The sequence below is a fragment of the Mobula birostris genome, chromosome 4 (genome assembly GCF_030028105.1).
Source record: "Mobula birostris isolate sMobBir1 chromosome 4, sMobBir1.hap1, whole genome shotgun sequence".
Classification (NCBI taxonomy): domain Eukaryota; kingdom Metazoa; phylum Chordata; class Chondrichthyes; order Myliobatiformes; family Myliobatidae; genus Mobula; species Mobula birostris.
In genome coordinates this window covers 165,855,544-165,869,762 of record NC_092373.1, presented here as the reverse complement: position 1 = coordinate 165,869,762, position 14,219 = coordinate 165,855,544, and the positions used below count along the sequence as shown (strand labels likewise).

The 14,219-nt window shown below is 43.7% G+C and overlaps 1 protein-coding gene and 1 long non-coding RNA gene across 8 annotated transcripts in view; one reads left to right on the top strand and one right to left on the bottom strand.

The window, feature by feature from the left end:
- The window catches only part of fam13a (family with sequence similarity 13 member A), a 252,954-nt gene that overhangs the window by 204,559 nt on the left and 34,176 nt on the right, over nucleotides 1–14,219 (top strand). For all 6 annotated transcript variants that reach the window (XM_072256425.1, XM_072256424.1, XM_072256427.1 and 3 more), the window contains 2 exons: nucleotides 4,649–4,752; nucleotides 9,487–9,541. In XM_072256425.1, coding sequence (XP_072112526.1) covers nucleotides 4,649–4,752; nucleotides 9,487–9,541 — 159 coding nt within the window. The remainder of the gene's footprint in view (nucleotides 1–4,648; nucleotides 4,753–9,486; nucleotides 9,542–14,219) is intronic.
- LOC140196733 (uncharacterized) overlaps nucleotides 1–14,219 on the bottom strand; it is a 154,414-nt gene that overhangs the window by 133,190 nt on the left and 7,005 nt on the right. The window lies entirely within an intron of this gene.

The window sequence follows — 14,219 nt, the reverse complement described above, 5'->3', positions numbered from 1 at the left end:
AGACCATAATAAATGGGAGCAGAATTAGGCCAATTGTCCCATTGAATCTGCTCTGTCATTCGATCATGGCTGATCCTTTTTTTTCCTCCTCCTCAACTCCAGTTCCCAGCCTTCTCCCTGTAACCTTTGATGCCATGTCCAATCTAGAACCTATCAATCTCTGCCTGAAATACACCCAGCACCCTGGCCTCCACAGCTGCACATGGCATGAAATTCCACAAATTCACCACCCTTCCGCTAAAGAAATGTATCCACATCTCTGTTTTGAATGGACGCCCCTCTATCCTGAGGCTGTGCCCTCTTGTCCTAGACTCTCCTACCATGGGAAACATCCTTTCCACATCTACTCTGTCTAGGCCTTTCAACATTTCAAAGGTCTCAATGAGATCCCCCCCTCATCCTTCTAAATTCCAGCGAGTACAGACCCGGAGCCTTCAAACGTTCCTCATCTGATAACCCTTACATTCCTGGAATCATCCTTGTGAACCTCCTCTGGACCCTCTCCAATGTCAGCACATTTCTTTTAAGATGAGGAGCCCAAAACTGTTCACAATACTCAAGGTGAGGCCTCACCCATGCTTTATACAGCCTCAGCATCACATCCCTGCTCTTGTATTCTAGACCTCTTGAAATGAATGCTAACATTGCATTTGCCTTCCTCACCACCAACTCAATCTGCAAGTTAACTTTTAGGGTGTTCTGCACAAGAACTCAAAAGTCCCTCTGCATCTCAGATTTTTGGATATTCTCCCTGTTTAGAAAATAGTCCACACATTTATTTCTACTACCAAAGTGCATGACCATGTATTTTCCAACGTTATATTCCATTTGCCACTTTCTTACCCATTCTCCTAATCTGTCTTAAGTCCTTCTGCATTCTACCTATTTCCTCAACACTACCTGTCCCTCTACCAATCTTCTTATCTTCTTCTGTAAACTTGGCAACAAAGCCATCTATTTCATCTACTTCTTTTTATGCTGTATATAAATAATTTAGTAACTAAATCATTTATATACAACATAAAAAGAAGTGGTCCTAAAACGGATCCCTGCGGAATACCACTAGTCACTGGCAGCCAACCAGACAAGGATCCTTTTATTCCCACTCGCTACCTTCTTCCAATCAGCCAATGCTCTAACCATGTTAGTAACTTTCTTGTAATACCATGGGCTGTTAACTTGGTAAGCAGCCTCATGTGTGGCACCATGTCAAAGGCCTTCTGAAAGTCCAGATATACAACATCCACTGCATCCCCTTTACCTATCCAACTTGTAATCTCCTCAAAGAATTCCAACAGGTTCGTCAGGCAAAATTTTCCCTTCAGGAAACCATGCTGACTTTGTCCTGTGTCACCAAGTACTCCATCACCTCGTCCTTAAATATTGACTCCAACATCTTCCCAACCCACTGAGATCAGGCTAACTGGTCTATAATTTCCTTTCTGCTGCCTTCCTCCTTTCTTAAAGAGTGGAGTAACATTTGCAATTTTCCAGTTCTCTGGCACAATGCCAGAGTCCAATGATATTTGAAAGATCAATTTGGAGCTTGTTCATTAGTACTGAGGGTATGATAGTGTTGAACACTTAACTGTAATCCATAAACCAGGCCAAGTGGAGATCCAGTGAGATTGCATCTCCTGTGGACCTATTGTGGCTATAAGCAAATTGCAGCGGGTCCAGGTCCTTACATAGACTGGAGTTGATCCTAGTTATGACCAACCTGTCAAATCATTTGAACACAGTAGATAGTCGAAGAGGCAGCTCACCCTGCTGTTTTTGGGCACTGGTCTAATTATCACCTTTTCGAAGCAGGTGGGAAGCTCCAACTGGAGCAGAGAGAGATTGAAGATGTCCTTGAACACTCCCACCAGCTGGTTGGCACAGATTTTTGGTGCCCTACCAGGTATATCATCAGGGCCTGGCATCTTGTAAGGGTTCACCCTCTTGAAAGGTGTTCTGTCATTGGCCTCAGAGATCACAGGTTCACCAGATGCTGCAGGAATTCGCACGAGTGTAGTGTTATTCTCCCTTTCAAAAGGCGTTTGACGTTTTAAAAGGCGTTGACCTCATCTGGAAGTGAACCTTCACAGCCATTCATGATGATGCTGATATAACGGTGGTCAGGTGTGTTGGCATCGCTGGTTCCACAGGTGACATGTTGGTGGCGGTTTTTCAGACATCTTTTACAAAAGGAACTACCGCTGACATTTCCTCTAAGCTTGCCTCCACTTGTCTAAAATGCATAAATGCATGTCCTCTGATATTAGCCATTGTCCCCTGGGAAAAGATGCTGGCTGTCCACTCCATCTATGCCTCTCATAATCTTAAACACCTTATCCTTGGTTGCTCCAAAGAGAAAAGCCCTAGCTCACTCAAGATCCCCTGATGGTATGGTGGGATTCAAATGCCTGTCCTAGATCAATGGTCCAAATGATTAGCAGCTAGTCCTGGAGCATCTACTATTTCCTTATCCAACTTGTCATCAATTTATTTTCTGCTAATGCTCCAGTATTAAAACCCTCCTTCAATAACGTCCTTCAGGAGAGGGATGCGGCTGTCTCTACCCAGCCTGGTATATAAGTGACTCCAGACCAAGTTCAAGTTTAATTGTCATTCAACTGTACATGAATACAGCCAAATGAAACAGCATTACCCCAGGGCTAAAGTGCAAACCACAGAACCAACAATTATACACAGCACTACACACTTCTTACCAGGTAATGAGTCCAATGGCACAATAAAAGGCTCTTTGTTTAGCTATGCTGACCACTAGGTACCAATCTCTGCTTCATTATTAATGCTATTTTAGTCATTTGTTTTTGTGGTTATAGACTTGTACAGCATAGATTGGTATAGCTGTATGACTCTGTGACAGCAACCCAATGGCCCAGCTCATCCATGCTGACCCAGGTGTCTTCCTGCAACAGTCTCATTTGCCTGAGTTTGCCCCATATCCTATCCACACCTATCTAAATGTCTTGAGCATTGTGATTGTACCTACCTCCATCACTCCTGGTAGCTCGCTTCAGAAACCCACCAACTGCTGTGGAAAAACTTGCCTCTCAGATTCCGTTTAATCTTTCCCCTCTGACCTTAACTGCCTGCCCTCTAATTTTAGACTGCCCAAACCCGGGTACAACACTGTGGCTATCCATCTTATTTGTGCTATGTTGTTAAGGCCACTACTATGATGGACATGTAGCCCTATATAGTAGGAAGGACCTCAAAAAGGTATGGACACAGGAAAAAGAAGGTTACATTCTTTCCAAGCCTGTATAAAAAAGATAATGGGATGCTCTCTCACTTCTTCCCCTTTTGACTGGCAACACATCCGCTCCAGCCCATGGCCTTAGATTGCTGGAAATGGAGAGGTTTCAGAGCGTTCCATTCAGATCCCCAGGAGAAATGCCTGCACTTCATTGGGGAGAGGGGTTAAATAAGTGGTGATCAGTGATGAGTGGTTAGTTTTAGTAGGTTGACTTCAAAAGGTGGCAGTGTAATTCAGTTACCCGAGTTTGCAAGGACAATATTGGAGTTGCTTGAAGCAATCTAACTCAGCAAATTTCTTGTAAATTGACACTATTGCCAGGAACATTGCTCAGAAGCATCAGAACAGAAGATTTGATCTGGAACGCTAGATACCATGAATTCAAAATTTTTAGCCTGAGAAATAAGCATAGGTGCATTTATTTTTGTCTCTGAATGGGACGTGAGATTCCCCTGAGAGCCAGAATCAACTCAGTGGGCTTAATGACCTTATTTATCACAAAGAATTATGTGTCATTTTGCTTACTGTCTCAAACCCATCAGGAGCATCTCTTTCCTAATGTCTTAGCTAGACACCTGCCTTAATTGGTGTTGGCAAGTTGTCTGGGGCAACACACACAAAATGCTGGAGGAACTCAGCAGGTCAGACAGCATCTATGGAAATGAATAAATAGTCGTTAATGTTTATTCATTTCCATAGATGCTGCCGGAGCTGCTAAGTTCCTCCAGCATTTTGTATGTGTTGCATTGGATTTAAAGTATCTGCAGATTTTCTCATGTTTGTCGACAAGCTGTCCAACCAATTAGTTTTCTGGCCACAGTTACACATATGTAGTCACTCAACAAAGTTTGAAGAGAGGAGGAAGGTGTGGCAGTAGGGTTTAAGCAGAAGTGATAGTTGTTTTTCCTTGCCTTTGCAAAGAGTGACCCAGAAGAGTGACCAGTGTCACAATACTGCATTATTCATTTAGTAACTATCAATTATTGTTCATGATTCTTCCTGTTGCTCATAGAAAATTAAAACCCCAAGCAATCAACGAAGAACTGTACAGAAAAGCAAGAGAGAAAGGAGTGGGAGTAAAACACTGTTCTGTCATTCAGTATCAAAAATTGGTTTTATACATCAAATACTTTCACACCATGAACCATTGTCCCTTGATTCCTTCAGTTCCTCAGGACTTACCTGCCTCATCAATTGATGTGGAGAATTCCAAAGGCTATAAGCCTTTATGTGAAGCCACCTATACTCCTAGTCCCAAATTGCTTGCCCTTTATGATCAGAAAGTGGTTCCAGAGAAGCAGCCTTTCCACATCTTCCCCATCAAACCCTACACAAACTTAGTTGCAGGTGACTTATTCTTATTGCCTTCTTGCTCCACAGCCCATGGAAAGCAGCAGTGTCTCATCAAGCTGGACTTCAGACCCAGGACACAGGGGCAGCTTGAGTTTCCAGACTCACTCAGATGATGTGACTGAACATGAGCGGTAGGTGTCTGCATGGGAAAGAGATTCTCTGTGTGTTTGGTGACATTTTTGTTAACAATAATGTGAAGTTCAGGAAGAAATGTAGGTTTAGGTAGGATGTATGGCATAGAGTAGAAAGAGGCCATTCTGACAAACTAGTTTATACTGGTATATACACTTTTTTTAAGGCATCCGTTAGTCTCATGAGACCATGAATTTGCGCCTTGGAAGATTTCCAGGGTGCAGGCCTGGGCAAGGTTGTATGGAAGACTGGCAGTTGCCCATGCTGCAAGTCTCCTCTCTCCATGCCACCAATGTTGTCCAAGGGAAGGGCACTAGGGCTGATACAGCTTGGCACCGGTGTTGTTGCAGAGCAATGTGTGGTTAAGTGCCTTGCTGAAGGACACAACACGCTGCCTCAGCTCAGGCTCAAACTAGTGACCTTCAGATCACTAGACCGACGCCTTAACCACTTGGCCACGCGCCAACATACACTTAGTGGCCACTTTATTAGGTACCTCTTGCACCTAATAAAGGTGTACTGAGTGTATGTCCGTGGTCTTCTACTGCTGTAACCCATCCACTTCAAGGTTTGACATGTTGTGCATTCAGAGGTGTTCTTCTGCACACCACTGTATCGTGTGGCTACTTGAGTTACCGTTGCCATCCTGTCAGCTTGAACCAGTTTGGCCATTCTCTGACCTCTGTCATTGCTAGGAATTTTCACCCACAGAATTGCCACTCACTGGATGGTTTTTGTTTTTCGCACCATCCCTCTTCTCATTGTTATCATCAGGACGGAGGTACAGAAGCCTGAAGGCACACACTCAGTGATTCAGGAATAGCTTCTTCCCTTCTGCCGTCTGATTTCTGAATGGACATTGAGCCCATGAACACTACCTCACTACTTTTTTATTTCTGTTATTGCACTACTTATTTAATTTAACTATTTTATATGTGTGTATATATATATATATATATATTTGCTGTAATTCAAGTTTTTTTCTACATTATCATGTTTTGCATTGTACTGCATTTAGGGATGGCGACCAAGAGTTGTAGAAATCCAAATGTGACCTTTGGAAGACCAATGTGGAAGAAAGAGGCAAATTTAAATTAAACTGTATTCATAGAGGGGCATGCACTTGATAGCTGTGGCAACACTTGCACATTACAACTTACTATAAGGCATGATTGGGTAGTATTAGTAGTAGCAACTCATCAGTCAGATATGCTCTATGCCTCTTATGCACACATTGATAAGGAGAATTATGACAAACCCATAAATTTCCAGATGACCCTTTAACTGCAGTCTCTGAGGCCAAGTTCTAGGCATCCTTCGAGAGGATGAATTCACGAAAGGCATCTGAGACAGATGGTGTACCTGGCCGAGTACTAAAGATCTGTGAAGACCAATTTGCTGGAGTATTTGTTAACATTTTCAGCCTTCTGCTTCTCTAGTCTAAGGTTTCCACGTGCTTCAAAAATGAAGCACTTACGTCAACTTCAATGAAGTTCTTCACGTAGTTGGTTATGGCAGAAATAAATTCTTGCCTCAGAGATGACCTGCATCTGTTCTAATTTGCCTACTATGACAAAGGGTCAACAGCAGATGCAATTTCTCTGGCTCTTGATGTCATGGTCCGGTCCATGAAGTCCGCATTCCAGTTCACGGTCTGGTCTGTGGACTCAGGACTCCAGGTCTTCCAGCTGTCCCTTGTTTGAGTTAATCATTGGCACCTGATTCCCATCTTTGGGCTTGCAATATAAGTAGCCTTGAGATTGAGTGTGGGCGGCTGGTTTGTCTTGTCAGTCCCCCTTGGAGCAACTTGCTAATGGAAGGCTAGTGAAATCATTCGTGATCTCTAGACCTGGTTGTAGGACCACCGCTTCATGGAGCCTTGTTGCCATTTGTTGGAGTAGTCTTTGCAGTATGGATTTGGCTGTTTCCCGGGCCAGCTGAGTAGCTACCAGCCACTCTGAGCTAGGTAGGGATCCGGCTGTTTCCGTAGCCAGCTGAGGTTGCTGGCCGAACAGAGACTCGGAGCTTCCCCGGAGCAGAGATGGAACTGTCTGTTGTTCTCTGGTGTTTGTCTCTTCTTGTCCTTGCCTCTGTGGGGTAAGCCAGGCCATTTTGCCGTTGCCCTGCGGGGGGACCTGTCTTGTCTTGTCCTTGCCTCCATGGGGTAAGCCAGGCCGTTTTGCCGTTGCCCTGCAGGGGGATCTGTCTTGTCTTGTCCTCACCTCCGTGGGGTAAGCCAGGCCGCTTTGCCGTTGCCCTGCGGGGGGACCTGTCTTGTCTTGTCCTTGCCTCTGTCGGGTAAGTCCGGCCATTCTGCCGTTACCTGACAGAGAGACCTGTCCCACCTTGGTGTGGAGATGAAGTCAAGTCCTAGCTTGTCGTAGGATAAGTCCCGGCTCTATGTCTATGTTCTATCCTATCACATGTTTGTGTTGTGTTAAAGATGCGTCCTGGCTTGTCGAAGGATAAGTCCCGGCTCTATGTTGATGTGCAGTTCCCAGTCTGTTTCTCAGCTCCAGTCTCCGAGTTATCAGCCTCCGCATTTCAAGACAAAGATCCCGCAGCCAAGCTCCAAGAACCCAAGCCTCGACGATTCCGCAGCCAAGCTCAAGACTCAAGAACCCAGCCTTGAGGATTCCGCAGCCAAGCTCAAGACCCAAGACCCCAGCCTCAAGCCTCAAGAACTATGACCCCAGCCTGTCTCCAAACTCAGGCCTCTAGACCCCAGCCACATCCTGTCCTGAAGCCATGTCATGTCCTTGCCTGGTTCCGGTTCCGAGCCCGAGGCAAGACCCAGGTTCTGGGTCCTTGTCCAGTCTCGGGCTCAGAGTCCAAGCCTTGTCTCCTAGTCCATGGTACCTAGTCCTGGTCCCGCTTTCCCTAGCCCAAGTTTGCGCTCTTGTCCCTGCTCCTTGTTTGAATCCTGTCACGTCCCTACTCTAGTCAAGTCCTGTTCCTTGTACTTCAGTGTCTGTGTCTCGCATTTGGGTCTGTTCCCAGCACCCCTTGTGGCACTTGACTCTGCTCTGGACCATCTGAACAACAGGAACTAATACATTGTCAATTACAGCTCACTGTACAACACAATCATATGCATAGCAACACAAGCTAACTCCTTCCAAGAAGTTGAAGTACGACTTACGGCAGTTCTCGAAGCAATGAAGCAGTATTATGAAAAATGGTCTCTGAACTTAAATCCATCAAAAACTCAAGTGTGTGCATTCCACCTGAGGAATCGAGAAGCAGCTGGGAAACTCAAGATTTTCTGGTGTGGGAAGGAGCTCGAGCACTATCCAACTCCAATTTACCTGTGCGTGACACTGGATAGGACGCTCTCATTTGCCACCCACATCCAAAAAATCTGAGAGAAAGTTGGCTCTCGCAATTCTCTTTTGAAAAAATTAGCAGGCATGAAATGGGGAGCTAATGTTCACGCACTTAGATCAACTGCCCTAGCACTCTGCTATGCACCTGCAGAATACTGTGCACCTGTGTGGGGCAGATCAGCCCATGCGAAGAAAATAGACCCGTTGCTTAACGAAGACTGCCGAATAATCACGGGCACACTGTGCCCCACACCCACTAACATCATTTACAGACTTGCAGGCATTGCTCCCCCAGAGATCGGAAGACACACTACAACAAAAATTGAAAAAGGTAAACAGAACTTGTATCCACGGCACCCACTACATCATCATGTGCCAGTTTCCAACCACCTAAAATCGAGGAAAAGCTTTACTACAGTGGAGGAACTACCGCACGGCACATGCCCCCAAACATACAGGATTGACCTCTGGCAACAAACAGAAGCCAGAACCCCACAGAAATGTTGCCAGACGGGGCACTGCTTGACAGACGAAAGTGGTGCACTCTCAACAGAGCAAGAGCGGGAGTTTGTAAGACGGGAGACAATATGATGAAGTCAGGTTTAAAGACCAGCGAATCCTGTGAGTGTGGTGAAAGGGTGCAGAACATTGAACACGTTCTGCGCAACTGCCCACTCTCACCTGATTTAGCTGATACTGTCCTGCTTAACATCAACCAAACAGCACGAGAGTGGCTGGCTGTCTGGTGTGACAAGCTATGATGATGACCCCATCCAAACTCATCATCAAGCTTCAAGTGATAACAGTGGGGTAGTTTAAGATGCTGTTAGGTAGACAATTGAATATGAAGGGAATGGTGAAATGTGGATAATATACAGGGGGAGGATATTTAGTACAAATTGGCATCAAGATTGACACAACGTTGTGGGCCATATGGTCTGTCTAGTGCTGTACTGTTCCAGGTACTATGTCCTCTGAGCCTTCAAGAACTTGAACTTTCAAGACCATGACACCAGCTCAGAATTGCCCAAATTGTTCTTCACTGTCATTGAGATATCTGTGAGAACCCTGGTATTATAGCCATTTTATTGTCTGTCCAGTACAATAAAATAATTTCTACCAACTTTATGTAAAAGATAGTGCTATTTTTAAAAAAAAATTGTCATCCAATGTTAATCTTCTGTTGTTGGCTTCATGGCATCAACTTGCACAGCACCAGTCACTGAAGATATTCAAGACAGAGCACTAGGAATTTTGACCACTTGCAGAATGGAAAGGTACAGGGATTGGGCAAAGAAGTAGTGGATGGGCCATAATTGCATTGAATCACAGAGTAGGAATGAAGGGCCATGTGGCCTTCCCCTGCCTTTATTCAGTGATATTAAATGGGATTCTTTTGCTTTTCAGAAAAGAGAGTGCTCTCTGTGATGGGGATTCATACGATCACATTAAGCTGACTTTGGTGAGTAATGATTGTGTCAGTTCTATAAACGAGATTACTAGAAGTCACCACGAGCTGTGTCACTAAGATTCTGCTCTATGGAGGCATAATGAACAAATATCAAATGTCCTGAAAGACCACAAACCATGTTTCCATTCTCGCAATGTTACCTGACTACATGAATAGTTGCAGTAATTTTTGTTTTATTTTGGATTTCTAGTAGTATTTTTCATTGGCATGAAAGCACAGGAGTTGGACTAAAAATTGTAATTTGCTGGTTAAGTCCAATCTCAGGATTTTTTGGCTAATTTGGAACACTACACTGAAGGAAGGGCAGGAAAGCATTGGCCAGGATTCAGAGTGTTACCAGACTGAGTTATAGAGACATAGAAAAGTACACCACAGAAACAAGTCCTTCGGCCTATCTACTCCATGCCGAATCCATTTAAACTACCTACTCCCATCAACATGTACCAGGACCATAGCCCTCCATATCCCTAGTGTCCATGTACCTATCCAAACTTCTCTTAAACATTGAAATCTAGCTTGCATGTACCACTTGTGCTGGCAGCTCATCCCACATTTTCACGACCCTCGTGAGTGAAGAAGTTTCCCTTTATGTTCCCCTTAAACTTCGCACCTTTCATCCTTAACCCATCTCTAGTTGTAGCCCCACCCAGCCTCAGTGGAAAAAGCCTGCATGCATTTACCCTATCTATACCCTTCATAATGTTGTAAACCTCTGTCAAATCTCCTCTCAATCTTCTACATTCTAAAGAACTTACCTTGCCATATAACTTATAGAATATTAATAGGAATGGGTTACCAATGATGGGTGACGTGCAGTTGTATTCTTTGGAAGATAAAGTCCTCTATATCGGGAGTTTTCTGAAAAGAGTACTGTGGAGAAATTGTATGAGCTCGTTGTTATGATCTGCTTGAAAGGATATTCAGAAGGGAATTAGTTTTGAATTTAAAAGGTGGAAGTAAACTGCACAGCCATGATGAAAGAATAGGGGATTGGTGCCAATTAGATAACTGTCAAAAGGGCAGCGTACATACAGTGACTGAATATCTTCTGCCTGTAATCCACACTACTTTGGCATTCGAGCTTAGATTGCCATCTGAAGCAAACCAGAAGGTAGTTTATTCTTGGACTAAGTCTTTAATTGAATCCAAACTAGAAGGAACACCACCTCTGGATAACCCCAGTCAGAGAACGTAGACTCTGGCATATCAACCTCAATTGATTTGTGATTTAAGGAGCACTTTTATTTCACTAAGCCTGAGCTAATGTTATAAGGGCTGTTTGAGAAAGGGAGAATTGAATTGCATAACAACTTTCATAATCTCTTATGCCGAGATCACTAAACCACTGATGAAATAAGTTCTAAGTATAATACCCCTCCAGAAGAAAGTGGAAGAGCCCATTACACAATTTGAAGAAGTGTCTGGTACCCCAGCCAAGACTTACTTTGCAATCAATATCAGTGATTCACTGGTTCCATTTAATAACACAGAATGTATACAGTATACAGCCTGAAATTCTTGCTCTTCGCAGACATCCACAAAAACAGAAGAGAACTCCAGAGAATGACAGTAAAACATTAGAACCCCAAAGCCCCTGCTCCCCCTCCCATGCACAAGCAGCAGAGCATCAACCCTCCCCCCTCACCCCCCCCACTTATTTCCGCAGAAAGTTCCAGCACCCACCAAGTAAGCAATAGCAAAGCCCCCAACAGAGACCATGATCTGGAGTCCAACAAAAATTGTTCAATCAACAATTCGATATGAGTGGGTGTAGCTGCAAGGCAGCGGAGGTTTGAGAACAGACTTTTCCTTCTCCTAGATGAGCTGCCAACTAGTTGATGAGCCCCATCTTCCTGAAGCGACTGGTTTTAAGGCGCCAGTAACCCGCCTTTGCCCCTTCTCCTGTCGGTAGAAATGGTTCCTACAGCGGATCTTACACTAATCCTTTTTATTCTCCTACACCCTGATCTACTCTTCCCGGATTCTTCCCTACACAGTAGGGATGATTTACAGCAGCCAATTAACCTGCCAACAATTGTAGGACTTCAAGTAGCAAACAGTCTGCTGGAGGAACTCAGCAGGTTGAACAGCATCTCTGTGGGAGAAAAGGAGATATAGCTATTTTGGGTCAAAACCCAGCACCAGGACGCTACTGATGCAGGGATCTTGCTGAATCTAAAGTGACTACACCATTTCTGCATTAAATTGGTAAATTAGTTTATAATTGTCACAGTGGAAATCTTTGCATGCCATCCATGAAGATCCTTTCATTAGAAGAGTGCATTGAGGTAGTACAAGGCAAAGCAATAACAATGTAGAATAAGTTACAGTTATTCATTTCAGTTACAGAGAAAGTGTAATGTAAGCAGACAATAAGCTGTTGTCCAAGTTTTAAAAGAAGCAATTTTTTTCAGTAAAATGCCTTTGGAAGAATTGTCTTAAACTCGATGATAAATAAATATGAGCAAGAGCTGCCATTGATAAAGGGATGTAGTGCTAGTCAATCAGTAGTCAGTTTTACACCCAGAATAATTTTCTATTGTGCTGACATCTGTAGCATGTAAATTGGATAAACAACTGCCTATCTGCAATACTCCCAGTGACCAGTTTCAATTATTAAATGCACTTCTAGGTAGGATGTCAATTGTTAATGAACCGGCCAGTTTAAGAGATAATTAACACAAAAGATTCTGCAGATGTTGGAAAGAAATTGTGGTGGGGGTGGGGGGGGGGAATGTGGAGAGACACCTTTCCTTTCCAGTCCTGAAGGGTCTTAGCCTGAAATGTCAACTGTTTATTCATTTCCATAGATGCTGCCTCAGTTGCTGAATTTCTCCAGCATTTTGTGTGTGTGTGTTGCTAAGAGACAATTAAATTTGCCTCCTGCAAGTACCTTTTCAGATACAAATTGGTGTGCAGATGATGCTACTTATCCACATCCTCAAACCCAGTCGGAATGGAATTTATTACCAGGAGTTTTAAGCTTTGCCGACAGCCTTTAAGGGTCAGATTTTTTTTTCATTCTTGAAAGTGTGGGAAGAAAGCAAAATACTGAAGATGCTACATTACAAAAGGAAAAGTGAGTTTTGGGTGTCCTTGGTGAGTCTTTGAGCTTCTCTAGAGAGATTGTATGGATCAACATTTACAGTATTCAGATTGCTGAGCAGCCCATGAACACGAGACAATGTAGATTTACTCTGCTGCTGCCTCTGGGAGCTTGCTATGCACAATTGGCTGCTGTGTATTCTGCATTGCAATGGTAATTATCATTCAAATGTATTTAAGTGAGTCACCAGTGTTTTGAATGGCACCGCATGAATTTTCTTTCTCTACTCAGCAGTAGACAAGTTAGCATGGTGGCATTGTTACAGCCTTATCCATGTCACTTGTTTCTTGACTGAGGGTTTGGAAATTAGCAACTGCAGACATTGAATTATTTAGGCATACCATTTGTTGCCCTGTGCTCTGCCACAGGATAAGTGGAACAACACAGTAATGAATTATATGATTGAATTACGACATTAGGAGTGGAAAGAAAGAGGGCTGAACCCAGAATGAAAGTATGGGGGAGAGAGGAGACAACCTATTAAGTGATAGGTTGCAGGGAGGGTTGTGATTTAGGTAGGTAGAGGGACGGAAGAAGAGGAAGAGAAGGGATAAAGGAACCAGAAGAATAAATGGAAACAAAGGGGTGGGGAGGGGAAGGACAGAGGGGATTTGCCACTGCAAATTAGAGAATTGACATTAATATCAGATTGGAAACCACCTACACAAAAGATGAGTGTTGTTTCTCTCATCTGCATTTGGCCTCAATGTGGCAGTGCAGAAGGGCTATGGACAGACATTGCAGTGTGGGAATGGGAAATGGAATTGAAATGGCTGGCCACTAGGAGATCCTGGCCCTTAATGACGGACAGAGCAAAGGTGCTCAGTGCAGTAATTTTCCCTACTTAGTATCTAATCTTACTAATATAGAGGAGGCCACGCTAGATGTAATAAATGGCACTGATGGAAGTGCTGCCTCATCTGGAAGGACTTAATTTTCAAAGTCCAAGTTCAAAGTACATTTATTATCAAAGTGTGTGTACTATATACAACCTTGAGATTTGTCTCCTTACAGGCAGTCATAAAACATAGAAACCTGATAGAACCCATCTTAAAAAAAGAAGTCAGTCAAACACCCAGTGTACAGGAACAGAAACAAATTGTGCAGACAATAAAAGTAAGCAAATTGCATTCAGAACTGAAGTTCACAAAATTGAGTCCAGAGCCATGAAGCCAGTTAATATTGCAGCCATTCCAGACGAGTAAACCTCCTGGAGCAGCGAGCCAAACACTGGCCTGTCCCTCGCCTCTGGCCCATCACCCTGACCTGGCGCTTAAATTTAGTGGTCCCCAACCACCAGTACTGGGCCGCAAAGCAGGTGCTACCAGGCTGCAAGGAAACAATATGAGTCAGCTGCACCTTTCCTCATTCCCTGTCACGCCCACTGCTGAACTTGAAATAACCTACCAAATCATACCAAATAACACACAAAACCTAAAATAATTCTAACATATAGCAAAAGCAGGAATGATATGATAAATACAGAGCCTATATAAAGTAGAAATAATGTATGTACAGTGTAGTTTCACTTAACAGAATCGGGAAGATTAAGCCAAAACCGAT